Source organism: Episyrphus balteatus, chromosome 3 (genome assembly GCF_945859705.1).
Source record: "Episyrphus balteatus chromosome 3, idEpiBalt1.1, whole genome shotgun sequence".
NCBI classification, from domain to species: Eukaryota; Metazoa; Arthropoda; class Insecta; order Diptera; family Syrphidae; genus Episyrphus; species Episyrphus balteatus.
In genome coordinates, this window is record NC_079136.1 from 94,335,332 (window position 1) to 94,354,043 (window position 18,712).

The following is an 18,712-nucleotide window of genomic DNA, read 5'->3' on the forward strand; positions in this document are numbered from 1 at the left end:
TGAGTAGATCAGTAGTTTAAAGCCCATTCTTTCCGCCATTTTGGAGCCGCCATTTTGAATATTAAAAAAATTGGCAGCTTTTTCTTATTCTCCATACTATTATCATTCAGTGTACCAAATTTCATGACTTTTCGTCCAGAAATGGCCGTGCAAATGTATTTTGACGCCAAAAACGACCAATGGCACCACTGTGCGACGGATACCTCGCTAGAGCCGAATAGCACAGTCTTTTCTATAACTAAATTTTAATTTTAATTGCAAAACAAAACAAATGAAACCTATTTATAAAAACTCCCGGGGAATCGCATTCGGAAGAGAGCTCCCAATCAAAAAGTTTTTTTTTTCACCAAACAAAACAAATATTACCTACATTATGTATGTATTTGGAATATTTGTATTCAAATATTTAAACCTGGGGCCAAATCGTCGCATCCGTTGACGAAACCTCAAGTGTACGAAAGACAATTTCGTAATACATTAAACGAGCACAGCGATTGGGATGACGGCATATGTTACCAAACAGAACGTAATTTTTGGCAGAATATACAATACTGCAAAGGGTATATTTAATTCTGTGACAAATTTGACCTCGTTCATCCCTATGTGAGCATAGCCGAGCGGTCTAAGGCGCCTGACTGGTTCAGTAGGACTGTGTCCGATCGGGACCGAAGAGATAGGGTAAAGCAGGAGAACCAGGATCTGGATCACGAGGAAAATAAAACACAGCTAATATATGTCCAAATGTATGTTTTCGTGATTTCAAACAGTTTAATTAATATTAAAATAAGATATTTATGTAGGTACTTATATTTTCTTTTCTTTTTGAACCGTTTACAATTTGTTCGAAAGCTTCAAACCAAACGAATGACATTCCGTTCAGTTCAATACGAAGTCGTTTGCAGTACGTTTGACATCATGCCAAATGAACAGATTCCGCTCATGAGTTACTCGTTAACGTATAAGACGATTTGACCCCTGGCTTTAATGTACCTACATACTTTAAGACGAGTCTTGAATTTAAATCCATATGAAAATAAAAAAATTAAAAATAAGACCTGAAGTGTTTTATTTTATTTTATTGTTTTTTTTTTTTTTATAATTCACATTCAATTCAACCAGTTGAATTTGTGCTTTTTTGTACAAGAACAAAGCCATTTTCCTTAATCTTTGCTACACTTTCTTTTGACAAATGTGGTTTGTGGCATTGCTCATCGAATATGGAAGGATAATAGCTGCGGTAACAAAGATATGAAATACAGATTCCCATAATGGAACCAACGACAACGTCCTGCCAATGGTGATGGTAATCACATGTTCGACTAACAGCAACTTCTAGTGCAAAAACGAGCGGGGCTATTGAAAGAATTAATCTCCATCCACTTGCACGACCACGTTGGTTGAAAATGTGAAGTTTTCCAGCCAAATAATAAGAAATAAAACATAATCCAGCAAAGGTCACTATAAATAAAATAAAATTTATTTATTTTAATCAATAAAACACTCGATTTTGTTTTTTCTTACACGCTGAATGACCACTTGGAAAACTTTTTCGGCCCTCATTCACCACACGAATATCACCTGTGCAGTGATCAAAGTCACCAATGATGCCATCTGGAAAGCATCGTTGTAAGAAATCAGGTCGAGGGCGTCCCACACTAATTTTGAGGAGACTAGTTAAAAATTGACAAAGGGTAATACCCAATGTGTATGCATAAAAACCCTGACCCAAATCTCTTCTGTTTCGGGAATATAAAAAGTTAAGTAGTATAACAATAGGCGGTGCAATAAGAGTGCATATTAGAAACACCTTTCCCGAAACGTAATCTTCGGTTGTTGGGTTTCTATAGAGCCACACTTCATCCACGAAAATTTTTCTTTTAAATGGAGGAATTCGTTCAATTTGTCTGTAGATGAGGATTTAATTTAAAAATCATAAATAAATAAAAGAAATTGAGTACGGAATGAGTAACATAACAATGTAATTAATGATTTGACACACAGACACAGCGAAATTTTTACTGAATATAAAATAGGATTTCATTGGGCGCCATTTTTAGGCTATATGATAATATTTTCTTTCTTTGATGTTGTCACAATCACATACACACATAAGATTTAATGTCGTTAGGAGTCCAAACGACTTCTAAGTTGCATGGTTTCCAAACGAGGTCTTCAAACAAGGAACAACACAATGTCATTTAAGTAAAAAAAAAAGCTTTTTATTGGGCGCCATTTGATAATGTTTTCCCTCTGGATTCAATGAAGTGACTGTTGCACCATATTTGATGAATAAATCACTTTTTTCTGCACCAAACAATAATTAGCCGATTGCGCGCAACGAACATATGTATAAAGAGATAACTTCTTAAAAAAAAAAAAAAACGTTTACAATCAGCGCTATTCCACCCAAAATATTTGTGTTCGCCCGCAATTCTAAAAGCTATCATGAGTCTCATCCGAACGGAATTTATACTTTCTGCTTATCTAGCTTCTTGTTCGCCACCAAAATTTAAGCGATTAAAGAGCTGTCGAATACCTAGCATGTTACTTGAAAATAGGTTCAAAACACGGAAAATTTGCCGAACGTGAACAACTTTTCGCCCGGAACTCACAATAGGGGTAAAGTAAAATTTAATTTTTCCGGGGGGAATCTTGTTCATGTGAAACTCAGGATAGTGTGTGTTTGAATCTAAACCACCATTTGTTTAATCACCACCAATATTTTGAAGTGGCAAATGGGATATGAGTATGCATTCTAAGATTATCCCAGTATTTTCCTTCTAATATCTGGCTCCGAATTGACAAATAAACGACATTAACTATCTTCTAACAATAGCTAACAATAAACTTATACCCTTCAACAAGAAAGAATTATTAAGATTATAGGTATTAATCGTTTGTTGTTGTTTACAGTATAAAAAGATTACTCGGTTACATAAGTACTGAGATTCCACACAAAAACACGGCTTCTATTCAATTATTAAAATAAATCGTTTTTTAAAGAAAACTTTGAGATAGAATTTCAAAGAAAATACCAAAATTTCAATTTTTTTTTAAATTTTAAGGCCAAACAGAGTGGATTTAACCGCCAATTTTTTATACTTACCAAAACTTGAGTACCTCCCAGAATACCATTTGTTGGAAAAACAAAAAAAAATCATTTTGAAGTCTAGAAAAAAACTAGAGATGTTTCCACGTTTGATTGAATGCTTGGAAATATGGACTTTCTGAATTTAAAACCTCTGTTTTCAAATATTCAAAATCAAACAAATGCAAACAAATAATTATAATTATAAATACGCTTGTGTGCTTTTATTTTTTCAATACAAAAGTACAATTATGTTTTTTATCAACACCATAAATATAAATATTTTGTTCTTGCCAATTTAACATACATTCGTAATACTGATGATAATCATCATTTTGTATACCAGCATTTAACATTTCCACTACTTTCGTCTCAAACAAGGGAATGATTTAGGAAGACCATAAATAAGCAATTTTTAGCTTATACATAATATACACGAACAAAATTTTGATATTAACTTAAAACTATATCAGATAACTAAATATACACAATTATGATAAATTGTCCTAAATTATGATTAACTATTTTATATCCATTTGTTTTCTTTGTCAGTACGTATAAGCGGCTGATTCTCATCTGTATCGTCCGCACCTGCATTAGTGGCAGAGCCAACAAAGCAGTTTGTTTTATTTGCTAAGATTCCACTTCTAGAAGAATACGCTCGATGGCAGTTTTTGGAGAAAATAGATGGAAAATATTGTCGGTATGACAAATATGACACACATATCCCAATCAATGAACCCACCAGCGCATCTTGCCAATGATGATGATAATCACATGTTCTGCTGACAGCCACTTCTAGTGCAACAAACATCGGCACCAATGAGATACATAGACGCCAAGATTGTCCTCGGCCACGATCATTAAAGACGTGAAGCTTTGAGGCCAAATAATATGACATGAAACCAAAACCAGCAAATGACACTACAAAACAATTTGTATAAAATTTGAATAAATTAATGGCGTTTTCGATTGGCAGTCCGGAAGCGTCCGGAATCATTCTGAAAGCGTTTTATTCGTACAAAACTGACAGTTTTGTGTGAATAAAATTTTTTCAGAATGATTCCGGACGCTTCCGGACTGCTAATCGAAAACGCCATAAGTTTTTTTTTTTTTTAATCTCACTTGAAGAATGCCCACTGGGGAAACTTTTTCTGCCCTCTTCAATTACTTTTTGATCTCCTGTACATTGTTCGAAGCTTTCACCCATAACTCCATCGGGAAAACATCGATAAAAGAAATCTGGTCGTGGGCGTCCTACACTGATTTTAATGAGACTTGTCAGAAATCCAGTCATGGCCAAGCCAAGGGTAAAGGCAGAAAAAGCTTGTTTGAAATCTTTTTTATCCCGACACATCAGAAAATGGGTTGTTATAAGTACGATTGGAGCGACTAAAATCCAAAAGAGAGCAGTCGAAGCGGGGACATAGTCTTTGGAAATAGGATTTTTGTAAAGCCATACTTCTTCTGGGTGAATTTGTCGTTTAAATGATTCTGTTCGTTCCAGTTTTCTGCAGAAAATATACAAGCATAAAACTGAGAGAAGAGATAACGTTTACTTTTAAAGAAAGTTAAATAAAAATAAAACTTAAATCTGAGGGCCCTATTATGACTAGCGAATCGCTAGAAAAATTTGGCGAATCAATGTTATTGATCCTTTAATAAGCCATTTAGCGTTTTAAAAATTATATTTTCACATCGTTTTCTTTATTCTGACTGCATTGCGGGTAGATTGTTGTAGTTTTCTAATCGCAAGACCACGATATGAGTGTTTCCCAAATCGTACGACTTGAGTCGAATGTTCTAATCGCGAGTCATAAAAGGGCCCTTATGGAGCAAAACCAACAGTCGATCTTTTACAGAACCATGGTGGTGAGAAATGCGATCAGACTACATTGCAATAAAAAAAAAAACTCAAAAAAATACTCGGGCGGGAAAGGTTTTGACCAACTAATTTCTCATTATTACTATTATTACGAAATTGTTCTAAGATGGTCAAATTTTGAAAACTTGTTTATACAAATTTGGTAAATTAATATGAAATAAAAAAACATAAAATTGTTCTTCAAAGTAAAGAAAACAAAAACTATAAAATAAATTGGAGCAGGAAAATTAGCATTTTTAGAAAAAAATTTAAAATCGTTAAACCATAAAAAAAGTATTTTTTTCTGAATAATTTTTAGAAAAAAATAATAAAAAAAAGTTGACCATATTTTAAATAATATTGATGAACACCTAAAACCAAATTACAACGAAATTCAATCTCCCGTTTTCGAAAACTTCATTACAATTTTTTTTTTATTTTTTCAAAATTTTGTTTTTCATTATACCTATTTAAATACTTTTCGATACAAATTTTTTTTGAAATTGAATTAGTCATTTAAAAAATACTGTACTATGGCAGTCAATTACTGTTAATGTCCTGTTTCTTGCCTGCATAGGTATATTCTTCGCTTTTCATAATCTATTTAGTTTTTGTCGATTAAAACTAAAATTTGCCTTTTTTAATACTTGTCATTACTTTATACTAATCACACTTAATGTATTTTCGGGTTCAATGGTACCTTAAAGTAATTTAGCTTAAAGTAATTTGTTTGTGTTAACTTTTCTCTAAATGAATTTTTTCTCCATAAGACTCGAATCTAGACACTCTCGTTCAACATTCGTGCCCTTTTTTATTTTGACTTCCGTTTCCAATGTGTTCATAAAACTTTTAAAAAAATCACAAAATGCTTTGATTGACCCACAATAGAATTGAAAAGATAATATGCACGACTGGATCGCACGGACTTGCTCTTATAATTTAAAATACAGCTTTCCGTTGGAAATTTATCGATTTGGTTATAATATGAGAAAAAAAAATTTTAAAAAACAACAAATTTTTTTTTTTTATTTTGTTCAATTTTTTTTTTTTTTTTTTGAGAAAAACTAGGTTTTGTTAGAATAGCTTAGACCACACCACACCAAATTTAATCGAAATCCTTAGAGTCGTTTTCGAAAAAAAAAATGCAATACAAAATTTGTATGGGAGGTACAAGTTCTAAAAGAGATATTAAAAAATAAAACAAAAAAAAAAAAACAACTTTAGAAATTTCGAAAAAATCATCTGTACCAATTTTCAAGAAAATCCTTCCACTGAACTTAATTTCTTCATCATCGCACAGTGGTTCCGTAGTAGGCCATAGGCCGAAATATCGATGTCAATATAATGACGTAATTTTTCGTTATATTTGTTATAAAAAACATATTCTTTAAGATGGCATAACAGAAATTTTGAGAAAAAAACGGAACTTTTCATATCGATCATGAAAAGTTGTCGAATAAAAGTCTGCTTTCAGTGCTTTTTTTTGGTCCCGAATCAACTCAAACTTTTAAGTGTATTTTTCGGTTAAAATTATTTTTAAAGTTTTTTTTTTGTTATGGAACTTAAAGTTCAAGGTATGTACTATATTTAAAGAGTTTACAATTCTATTTTATTTAAAATTTTCAACAAAAAAACAGACTAGAAAAGGACAGGTTCAAATTCCATACTTTTGTTTTTCTTCTCACTTTAACGAAACTTTTAAATATGTTGTCATCAATATTTCATATACATAAATTTTCTCTAGCATGTGTAGTTTCCTAAACAATTGAATCTGTCTGCGAATAAGTGCGACGGGCTACGACTGACTCTTTCACACCCACTGCTTCAATTTTACTCATATTTCTCATATCTAAAACTTTTGCATAGTATTTTTTTTTCTTTGAGTTTTTATGTTTTCTTTAAGTTTTTGTACATATTTTTATAAAAATATATGATATTAAGCAAGCTTTAAATTTAAAATGTAATATAAAAATTATGACTGAAATTGAAAAAAAAAACCAAATAAATTATTTTAAAAAATAACTCATCATTTGTTTGTATGTATGTTGATTCAATTACATTACATTACGTTTTGTTATATACAAGATTTCTTTATAAATCAATTGCTTTTCATTTAAATTATTCTTTTTTATTGCAAAAAAAATACATTCTCACACATATTCATGTATATGTTGTTGCTATCCTTACCATAATCCCCTATGGCCGCCCTTTTTAGAAACCGGTACCACTGTGCATCGAAATGTTATGTCGTTTTCGATTGGTTTCACTCGAGGATTCACTCGTTCTGAAATCCAATAAAACGGTTTGAATCGCTTCCACTCAATTCTGTTTTTTTTTGCGTTTGTGTAAAATTTTATGTGTCAAAAATTTGAATTAATTTTTTTTCTGGCAAACGAATGACATGGATTAATGTTGAAAAATAATAATTATGAGGTCCACGACAAAGAAGATAATGATTATAAATAATTCCGTTGCTTTAATGCAACTATTTTTTTTTTTTTAATTAATTTTAATTTCAGAAAACAATTAATTCTTGAATAAAAAAAAAAACACACTGATTGAGTTTTTTTTGGCATTTCAATATTCATGTATTAGTACTTCTTGAGTGGATTCTGATTTGAAATCGAGAAGAGAATTTCATTTTCATTCCAATAAAATGGTTTCAGAAGACTTCTGAATGATTCCGGACGCTTCCGGAAAGCCAATCGAAAACGACATTAGTTTTAATTAAAACCTTGAATTTTTTTGACACGAAACCAATACTTGTTCTATAGAGCAAGTAATAAGAAGTGACTTTTCCCGACAATCTAATGGTGCAGATTCGTGGATTTATCAAAAATATTTTAATGTCATCCAACATAAACCTTAAAAACGTTCAGCCCTATTTATAAATTCATCATAGACAGTGTATAGCACTATGTACTCTTTATAATGTCTTTAAACAGAAAATTGTTATTTATAACATTATGCAACGTTGCATAGAGATTGTATAAGCTAAATGCGTTTTTAGGTTGTTTAGAGTCTGAATAAGAATATATTTTGCTTAAATGTCATTTGAACATCACATAATTTTCAAAAAAAAAAAAGAAAACATAGCAATGATTTGTTCTTTCTTCATTGAAGAATATATTTTTTGGATTACTTTTGCAATTAAGTGAACAATTTGAAATAAACTAAAACAAAAAATAAGAAATTTAGAGATTTTTTCCTGATATAATTTCCTGATTTTATGTACAATGTATGACATCAAGAACTTCAGCTCAAGTTTTTGTTTATTTTCGAATTTGATGGAGTTGTTTTATCGACAGATAGAGTTGTTTATCGTGATTAAAAGTACTAATTTTGCATTTTTAGTACTTATTTGGACACAAACCTAGCATAACTATAATGGCTAAGAAAATATATTGTATAACTATGGAGCCGTTTAGAAGCTGTTTAGTGAAATCTAATAAATAAGGCTGGTTATGTTTAGAAGTGTTTAAGTTTTACAATAAAGCATTGAAAAAATTAACTGAAATATGATTCTACATAAAATCTTCAAGAAATTTGCTTTTTTTAACCAACAGCTTCGAGATTTCGTTTGAGAGTTTTCAAATGATTCAAATTATAAAAAATAACAAAAAACTCGAAAATACTCAAAACTGTTGTTTAAAAGCACTCAAATTAATATTATATTTTTTTGTTTTGAGTCGAGTTGAATATTTTGTATGGAGTTATTAAAAAAACATTTTCCCATTTTTTTTGAATTGTAATTTTTGTTAATATGTATCACTTAATACATATATTTATTTAAATTTAATTTATTGTATTGTAATAACTTTTTGGTTCTTTTTGGCTGTCTTCGACACTAGATCCTAAAGATCTATAGATTGCAGCCACTTTATTAATTTTTGTAACTAGTATATATTTTTATTGCTTATTATTTTTAAGGGTTCAGTGTCAAAAATTGATAAAGAAATAAATTAAATTGAAATTGGATTTTTTTTTTTTTTTGCAGAAACCGGCTAAAACTTGAAAAGTTTTAGTAACTCAATCAACCACATCATATTTGAAATGATTATGAATCTGTTATTTAATATCTAAACAAACCTTAAGCATAGGGATGTGAGACTGAACTAAAATTAATGATGTTAAGAAATAGATAGGATATTAGACTGCAAGCTTTTATAAATACAAGGTCTCAAATCAGTCTAATTTATAAAGGGTTCAAACTTTTCAATGATCTACCAAATAATTTTAAACAACTAAGTAATAAGTTTGAATTTAAAAAAGAAGTAATAAATTTTGTTAAACAATCTATTTAATTGCCAATGCCATTGTAAATGACATATTATATTTTTATATACCTATTATAATATTTATTGTAATTATTAATAGCAAATTTAGCTAAATAAATTGGGAGAATTCTCTCGTTAAACAAAATAAAATGTTTCTATTTTTAAGGCTTGGTTGGCCACACCGAAGAGTACATGCGGTAGCGGTACGTGTAAATGTATGAAACAAATTCCAAACTGGAACAACAACGTTTAGGTGTGGAATATTTTTCACACAACTACCCGTACCGCTACCGCATGTACCCTTCGGTGTGGCCAAGCCTTTTATATTCCATTGTTCCTACTTCGATGTGAAATATTTTTAACTTTTTCAAATTTTTTTACATTTTCTTGTAAGTATTATTTTAGTTACAATAATTTCATTTATTAAGATATTTGATAAAAACAAAAAAGGCAAAGTGTACAAAGTATTTCGCAATTCTTTTAAGAACCAGTTAACGAATCTCTTTCATCAGCAATTATTAATACCATGAGTTGAAACAGCTACATTATGACTTTAACGTGATAAACTGGTACTATGTTTATGATATCTTATCTTAACTTTAGCTGCCTTCGAAACATTGATAACCCTCAAGCTTAACTTTTTCACAAACAGCAAAATAACTGACCAAATAAACTTAGCACATAAGAAAACCTTAGAGCTAAGCAATATTATAATAAAATAATGATATTATAGATACTTACGCTGTACCGTAAACAAGTAAAACCCTAACAGCAATCTCAACGAAAATATTTACATATCGCATCAAGATACTGCTTTGTGAAGCAGCGACCCCAGTTGAATTGGTTGCAGACGTCTGACGTTGAAGAGAATTCGGTCTCATTGTATCACCAGATGACTTCCCTCTGTATTCCATACAATCACCAACTGTCGTAACTTGGTTTGATTGACTTTCGTCAGAACTTTCACTTAATGTTTGTCGACGATGTGGTTTTTCCATTAAAGAACTCGACTTCGCGCTACTCTTGACCGATGACGACGAATTACTGAGTAAATCACTAGATTTCCTACAGCAATGATGGTCTTCAACTAATTGTTTTTTCTATACAAAAAATTAAAAAAAAGATATTTTTTTTTTCATATTATAAGATAAACAAAAAAATACCAATCCAATCGATATGACTTGGCACAAATGACTACAGTCAATTGAATCAAATCAGATGAGATAAGGTTTTTATTAGAAAGATATTGATGATATTTACATACTGTTGCGGATTTTTGTTCCGTGTGAAATTTATCTTGAATAATGTCACCCGTGTATGGTGGGTCTTTTTCTGGTTGACTGGTTGTTGTAGCAGAAACAGAAACTGTCATAGCATTTCGATGACGCAGTTTGACATCTTGGTCATTCAGACTACTGGAGGAGGATAACATAGCCAAAAATTGTGATTTGAAACCTTTGCGATTACACTAAGACAATAATAAAGCAAAAGCACCAAGATTATCTCCACCACCGGCAAATATTGGATTATAAATAATATTTTTTGGGTAGTTTATTATATAAGCGCTACTGATAAAAAAATAAAGCTAAAAAAAAAATCTAGAGGTGAGTTTTGTTTACTTGATAAATTATTCATATTTATAGCACATGCGTTTTAATTGTGCCGATTATTACCTATCCCTTAGAAGTTAGGAATAATGAAACGAGAATGACATCATTTATCTAATAATAATGTGAGAATGAATTTTAAAATTTCTAAAGAAGCAATTTACTTGTAATAAAGTTCAATTGATTGTACCTAGCTGTTATTTGTTTTCCTTGTTTATTTTTTTTTATGAAAATTAATTTTGTAATTAGAAAGCACAAAAATGAGGAAATTGAATTTGAATTTTGATTTTTGATGAGAGAGAGGTAGTGAGCTTTTTCAAGACAGCTGTTTTGTATGGTTTCGTTAAAATTAAGTGTGCTTGTGTGGAACAGATTTTCGGTGTTGACACTTTATTTAAACGAAAGATATGAAAGCATTCAAGGCATATTTTTACTACTAAAATCGATGGATGGCACAGTACACATAATACATGGTATAAAAAGAGAAGGTATGATCATTAGAAAAAACTCAGTATCGAGAACTGTCAAAACTTATGGCTACTTAAGGTTTTGACAGCCCAGCCCATTGAAATTGTTGTTGTAAACAAATTTGTCTTTGAAATTGTTGTTGCTTTTGACTTTGCCAAATGCCAAACGTCAAAACCTTATTACCCCATTTTGTAAGATGGCGGCTCTAATGATCATACCTTATCTTTTTATACCATGCACATAATAAGGTAATATATTCCCACAGTACACATAAAAAGGTAATATATTCCGAACTGACATTGGTCGCCAGATTGTCAAAACATGACACTTTGGCGACCAATGTCAGCTACCGAATTCTTAATTATTTAAAATACCGACGAAAAACGCACAAAAACCGATAAACCACGCACACCACTAATTTTTAAACAATTATTTACCATTTTCCGCGATGAAACACGAAGAAAATTTGTTATTTTTCAATTTATAATATTTTTAAATGACATTTTATAAATTAAAACAAAAACAAATTTCCTGTTTACTGCGATTAAAATATAAAAATTAAAAGCCGACCTGATAGATTGGTGCCCATTTTTGACAAACAAATTTTGACAACGTTCGGAATATATTACCTTATTATGTGTACTGTGATATATTCCGACCTGAGGTGCGTTCTTTTTCTAACAATAGTTAACTATTGTTAACTATCGTTAACTTTTGTCGTTCCTAAACTACAAAATAGTTACAATTTGTAACTATTTGACAGATGAACATCGTTCCTAAACTCGTTTTGAAGTGTCAAATAGTTACAAATCGTAACTATTTCCAACTCACCTCCATGGTATGAGTTGAAGACTCATGAGATTAGAGGTATTCACGATCCGATGCAACTGGTCTAGTATCATTGCAAAAGTGCAAAAGTGTAAAATCTTACAACACTACAACAACAAAATATATGGATTGAAATTTTACAATGGTCTTGCACTTTTGCTATACCCTAACCCTATTGCAAAATAAAAATACAATGGTGTAAAATTATTATTGACAGATGGCAGCTCACCGTCGCGTCGCCCATGATAAACAGTTTGTCTTTTTTATTCTATTTATAAGGGTTGTCGCTACTCATATGTCCCGTAATTTAGTTTCTTTTGATGTAAAATAATTAGTGAAAATTAATTAACCCGAACAAAACAAAGAATTAAATTATAAAAAATGGAAAAAAAAGAAGAAGCAACGGTGGAGGAAAAAAAATAGCATGGATTTCATTCATGCTTCAATATTTACTGTGGATAAGAAGAGGGGCGTTCACGATCTATTGTAAAAAAATAAAATTTTACATTTTTACAAAACTAACTTAAGGATTTTTTTCTTTTGGAAATAAGCGGAATAAAATGAAAATAAAAACAGAGTTTTGCAATTTTATGATGCAAGAGAATTTATTTTGACTAAAAAAACATTATTTTTGTTATAATTATGCAAATAAAAATATTTTCAAAACAATTTTTTTTTGTGTTTGACATTTTAACAATAGGTGTGTTTTTTTGTTTATCTATATAGATTTTGTGCAAAAAAACGACATCGAGATTTTTGAAATCAAAACAATTTACGTGTTAAAAACAACAAAAACTTTATCTGTATAGATTTTTGAAAAATCCAGATAATTATCCAGATTTTACTTTCTCTCGATAAAAACAGTAGTGCCAAGGTACTTTATTTGTTGTGTTCATACAAAAATATCTGAAAATATTAACAAAAAAAAAAAAGCAGAGAAAACGAGGTTTGAAAAAAACTCTCATAGAAAAAAATAATCAAAAAATTGTTTGACATGGTTGCATTGAAACGTTAATATCTCGAGATATACGCAATGCACTTTTCAGATAAAAGTCTTAAATGGATCCTTATAAGATTGTTGAACAGATATGTATATAAAATTACCAAAGTTTTTTCGAAAAATTAGAAATAAAAATAAAAAAGTTTTCACATTTGATTTTTAAAAAATCGAAAAAAAATTCAATATGGTTACCTTCAAACGCTTATAACACAAGAACGACGCAACTAATGTTAATGGTCATGGTCTTAAAATGTAGCTAAGAATATACAGATAATTTTTGGTTTTTTGTGAAAAAACAATTTTTTTGAATCCAACATGGATGCCATGGCCATATGAAAATTTTTGTTTGCATCCAACATGGATGTAATGGCCTTCCCACTTCGGAGTTAAAATAAAAAAAAACAAAAGCAACATTTTTGACAGACAGCTGCCAAAGTATATGTACAGTGGTGCCAAATATTTGCATGGATTTCAAAAATCCCGATGTCGTTTTTTTGCACAAAATCTATATAGATAAACAAAAAAACACACCTAATTATCCACCCAGCAAACGCAGAACTACAGAAAAAACCGGTGAAATATGTACGTAAAAGAAGTACTTCTTTTCCACTGAAAAAAGATAGGAGCCCGGGAAAAAACTCAGTTATATACTTTCTGTATATAAGAATACGTGAAGCAGCTATCTCTTTCTTGCATGCAAGATGAAATAAATTTCCCCTCCATTAATAGTACAGACAAATGTACTTCAAAAGTGCATCAGCGAAGCACTTCTGGAAGTGGTTCTGATGTACATTTTGCAGTACTTTTTTACCTACAGAAAAAGCACTGAAACTTGTACTTTTAAAGTACTTATTTGGAGCACTTTCATGGGTTTATATCCGTACTGCTAAAATCCATATTTTAATTTCATCTGAAAATAAAAAAATCTTCAAAACAAACAAACAATTCTTTTAAACAACTATTATTTAATATTTTATTGGAAAAACACAAAATATTTTTTTTTTGAAAACAAAATACATAAAAAAAAGATCCTTGGGCACGCCACTGTGGCCTGGCCAGTTGAGAAAAATGAAAAAAAAAAATACTCTGCAGTCTGCACTTTGGTGGTAGTTTTTGTATCTTGTTTTGACTTTTTTTTTCTAAATGCTCAAGGCTGAAGCTGCTGTAAACTCAGTCAATGATGTCTGGAATTGATCGCCACTAAAAGACAGAAAAATCAACAACTTTATAATTTATCAATTTTATAATCAGCATACCTTTATTTTCCAAATCAATTGGTGGATGTTTTTGTGTCATTTTTTTTCTAAATGCACAAGGCTGAGGCTGTGGAAATGGTGGTGGAATTTATGTGGCGTGCCGAAGAATTTGTGCGGTAGATTGTTTTTTTTTTTTAAATAGTTTTCACAAATAACACTGAGAAGATTTTATTTATTTTTTAAGTTAAATTGTTCTATTTATCTATCAAATGGAGCACAGAAATGTTTTTTTTCTTAACGAATATGTTGCTGCGGCTATCAAGGTTTCACTAGAAAATATAAAATGCAGGAAAAGTCAAATCAATGGCGCGCCACCATTACAAAAGAGACAAAACTTTGTGCATTGCATACATCGCTCTCTTTTCCTCCCATTTACCAAAGAGTTTATTTTTTTCAGGAGAAACAAAACTACAATATTTTGAGGGGAGAGATTTTGGTAAATAAGGAAACACATACACCTACAAAGTATAGACTTTGTTGGTGGTTGTAATTTCCCCTAAACTACTGAGGTTTGGTTTGCAGGGTTGATAGCCGCAGCAACATATTCGTTAAGAAAAAAAACATTTCTGTGCTCCATTTGATAGATAAATAGAACAATTTAACTTAAAAAATAAATAAAATCTTCTCAGTGTTATTTGTGAAAACTATTTAAAAAAAAAAAACAATCTACCGCACAAATTCTTCGGCACGCCACATAAATTCCACCACCATTTCCACAGCCTCAGCCTTGTGCATTTAGAAAAAAAATGACACAAAAACATCCACCAATTGATTTGGAAAATAAAGGTATGCTGATTATAAAATTGATAAATTATAAAGTTGTTGATTTTTCTGTCTTTTAGTGGCGATCAATTCCAGACATCATTGACTGAGTTTACAGCAGCTTCAGCCTTGAGCATTTAGAAAAAAAAAGTCAAAACAAGATACAAAAACCATAAACAAAAAATACCAAGACTGGAAACTCGGCGATCAACTGACGTTTGCCTACAAGCTGCGAGGTGTGGTGAATGTCGTGAACCTATCGTTGTGTTCGTGTCAAATGTGTGGTGAATGTCGTGAATCTATAAATGTGTGCGTGTTAACGTCATTTACCAACGTGGTGGCTTTCACATATATTCACAGACAGCACTGTACACAAAAGGGTTTCGGGGGGAAAGACGTACGAAAGTTTCCAGTCTTGGTATTTTTTGTTTATGACAAAAACTACCACCAAAGTGCAGACTGCAGAGTATTTTTTTTTTTCATTTTTCTCAACTGGCCAGGCCACAGTGGCGTGCCCAAGGATCTTTTTTTTATGTATTTTGTTTTCAAAAAAAAAATATTTTGTGTTTTTCCAATAAAATATTAAATAATAGTTGTTTAAAAGAATTGTTTGTTTGTTTTGAAGATTTTTTTATTTTCAGATGAAATTAAAATATGGATTTTAGCAGTACGGATATAAACCCATGAAAGTGCTCCAAATAAGTACTTTAAAAGTACAAGTTTCAGTGCTTTTTCTGTAGGTAAAAAAGTACTGCAAAATGTACATCAGAACCACTTCCAGAAGTGCTTCGCTGATGCACTTTTGAAGTACATTTGTCTGTACTATTAATGGAGGGGAAATTTATTTCATCTTGCATGCAAGAAAGAGATAGCTGCTTCACGTATTCTTATATACAGAAAGTATATAACTGAGTTTTTTCCCGGGCTCCTATCTTTTTTCAGTGGAAAAGAAGTACTTCTTTTACGTACATATTTCACCGGTTTTTTCTGTAGTTCTGCGTTTGCTGGGTAGTTCAAAGCAGCTTTAAGTACTAAAAAGTAGATAAATATTTCCAAAGGAACGCAGCTTATGTGTACTGTATGTTTTCACTACACCCCAAATGAGGTAATTTGGTAAATTAGAGTAAATTGGTAAATTTGGTAAATTAGTGCGGTTGCGAGCGCACTCGTCGGATGAAAACTTATGAAAAACAACAACAATTGACAGTAGCTTCCGACTCCATCCGCCAATTATAGTTCTAGCTTAGCAAAAAAGTGTTTTCACTACAAATTATCTCATTTGGACTGACAAGAAGTGTCAACACTCAAATTTGAATTTTACGTGTCAGGCATATGTTGACGACTCATGGTATAAAAAGACAAGGTATGATCATTAGAGCCGCCATCTTACAAAATGGGGTAATAAGGTTTTGACGTTTGGCATTTGGCAAAGTCAAAAGCAACAACAATTTCCCAGACAAATTTGTTTACAACAACTATTTCAATGGGCTGGGCTGTCAAAACCTTAAGTAGCCATAAGTTTTGACAGTTCTCGATACTGAGTTTTTTCTAATGATCATACCTTCTCTTTTTATACCATGTTGACGACTGACACATTTAAATGTTTAATTAATTAAAGAATTAATAAAATTCGTAAACAAATTTGTTTGCAAAATGGAATAATTCAAAGAGGTTCTGGATAAAGGTTTGTACTTTTCTCTAATAACTATAAAAAATTTGTTTATCATTTATATACATATAAACTTCCAGCCTTTTCTTCATTATTCTGAGCATTTACAAACTCGCTGTCGAACATCAAACCTGAAAAAAAATGATGCCGTTTCACTGCTCCAAAACTTTGGGAAACATCTTCAGTGCCAGTCAGGACAGACTGTCCGTGGTTATTGGGCTCAGTCCCCGCAAGACCAGATAACTTTTAAAAACTTTGTATGCTCCTCTTTTAATGAATAAAAACAAAGAACAACTTTTTCGTATTTTTTTTACGTATAATTAACTTTTTTCAATAGAAATATATGTATTCCCTATCTCTTTTGGACAATAACTATTCAATAAAGTTCCAAATCTTTATTTTTCTATCGTCACTACACGACAGAAATTGGCCAGCTACTGAAGGATTCTATTTCACACAGTTGACGTCTTGCAGATGCACCTTGTTCACAGCAGCGACCAGCAAAAATGTTGGGTCGTTCTTTGACGAACCTTCGTCTTCCTTGAAAATGCGGATGTAATTATTTCCTCAGAAATGGTGCACACGCACTTCCACACGCTTTCGTTGTCAGGTGTATGGACGTCCTTCGTTGCCAGGCAGGTATGCCTGCCAGATTTTGACATCGAAGAAGGAAGCCAGTCGTTTAACGAATTGATCAAATGCAATAATCCAAACTGTCGAGGTGTGTGAAGCTAGAGTTGCTTCACATTCACGTCTCTCTCCTTCTATAGTTTTTGATTGTGTTGTCATAGCTGGCCGAAGCCACGACTTTCTTTAAGTCTTGTGAATATGACTGCATGTCGCACGGAGAGACCCAGAAGCCAGAAACACTTTCGTCTCCCTCAAAAGTTGCATTGCATTTTGCATTCAAACTCCTGGAATAATAGGATTCAGTTAAATGGATTTTGATTATTTGAAGAAACACCCCTGGCTGAACAGAATGGAAATTCGCTTGTGGCAAAGAAAAACGCCGTGGTTCATACTTTTTAACTTTGACAGCGACACAAGACACAAGCCACAGCTACATCATTCTGGTCTACAAGTACTTGATGTTTTGCTCCAAATGCCTGTTGTACAATTAAAACTAGCCAAAGCCATGTTGAAGACAATATGAACAAACTTCCGCTTGACAATTAACTTCTTTTCCATGCGCACCAACTAGCCAATGTATGCGACACAACGATTTGAGGTTCCGTTAGGATCTGGGATAGTTATTTCGGAATTACAATTTTTATTTTCAATTTTTATTTACCGACGCGACACAAAATATACCCAATTTGTTTTTACCGCTATGTGCTGTTTTTTTTTTTTATTTTGTTAGTTTGACGTTTTGTAAAAATTCATAATTGTGACCTATTCACAATGAAATTTTATGAGCGTTCAGGCGATTTGACTTAATTTTTTTTTTCGTTGAAATGAGATGATAATTATCTCATTTCAAATTTGAAATTTGTATGGGAAATCATCTCATTTCGAACCTCATTTGGCAAATTTGATCGAAATCATCTCATTTGCTCTAGTGTAAACAGGCTATTAGGTGTGTTTTTTACTACCACCGGTCTTAACTGGACAAAAAAAAACGCCTCGGGGCTTAACCTGAAATCTTGGCAGCACTGTATATCGAATGTTCCGAAAACAGCAGACACATCAAAAATTTAGAGTTGTCATATTTTTCGCTTTCGTCTTTTTCTTGTATTTTTCATGTAGGTATGTTTTACAAACAGATATAAAAATTTATGCTAGCAAAACTAGTTAAATACATTTTGTCCTTCCAAACGTCAGTTTTCACGTTTGTAAACAAATTTTAAACAATTTATAAAAAAATTAGTTTGGTAGCACAGATTTAAAACTGTT

At 31.5% G+C, this 18,712-nt stretch overlaps 1 protein-coding gene across 10 annotated transcripts; it reads right to left on the minus strand.

Annotated features, from left to right (window-relative positions):
- Positions 1-1,089: 1,089 nt before the first annotated feature.
- Positions 1,090-11,176, minus strand: LOC129914405 (phospholipid phosphatase 5). Of its 10 annotated transcripts, none has more exons than XM_055993640.1 (6): positions 11,027-11,176; positions 10,903-10,950; positions 10,494-10,697; positions 9,971-10,329; positions 1,522-1,904; positions 1,090-1,458 (listed from the first exon to the last, which is right to left on the minus strand). In XM_055993640.1, the coding sequence occupies exons 3-6, from the start codon at positions 10,659-10,661 to the stop codon at positions 1,112-1,114; spliced, it is 1,257 nt and encodes a 418-aa protein (XP_055849615.1). In that variant the 5' UTR covers positions 10,662-10,697; positions 10,903-10,950; positions 11,027-11,176; the 3' UTR covers positions 1,090-1,111. The 10 variants fall into 10 exon arrangements, with proteins under 10 accessions (XP_055849615.1, XP_055849617.1, XP_055849611.1 ...); XM_055993642.1 differs by lacking the exons at positions 1,090-1,458; positions 1,522-1,904 and adding exons at positions 3,285-4,012; positions 4,214-4,599 and having other exon boundaries at positions 10,494-10,644; positions 11,027-11,167; XM_055993636.1 differs by lacking the exons at positions 1,090-1,458; positions 1,522-1,904 and adding exons at positions 3,285-4,012; positions 4,214-4,599 and having other exon boundaries at positions 11,027-11,167.
- Positions 11,177-18,712: the final 7,536 nt, after the last annotated feature.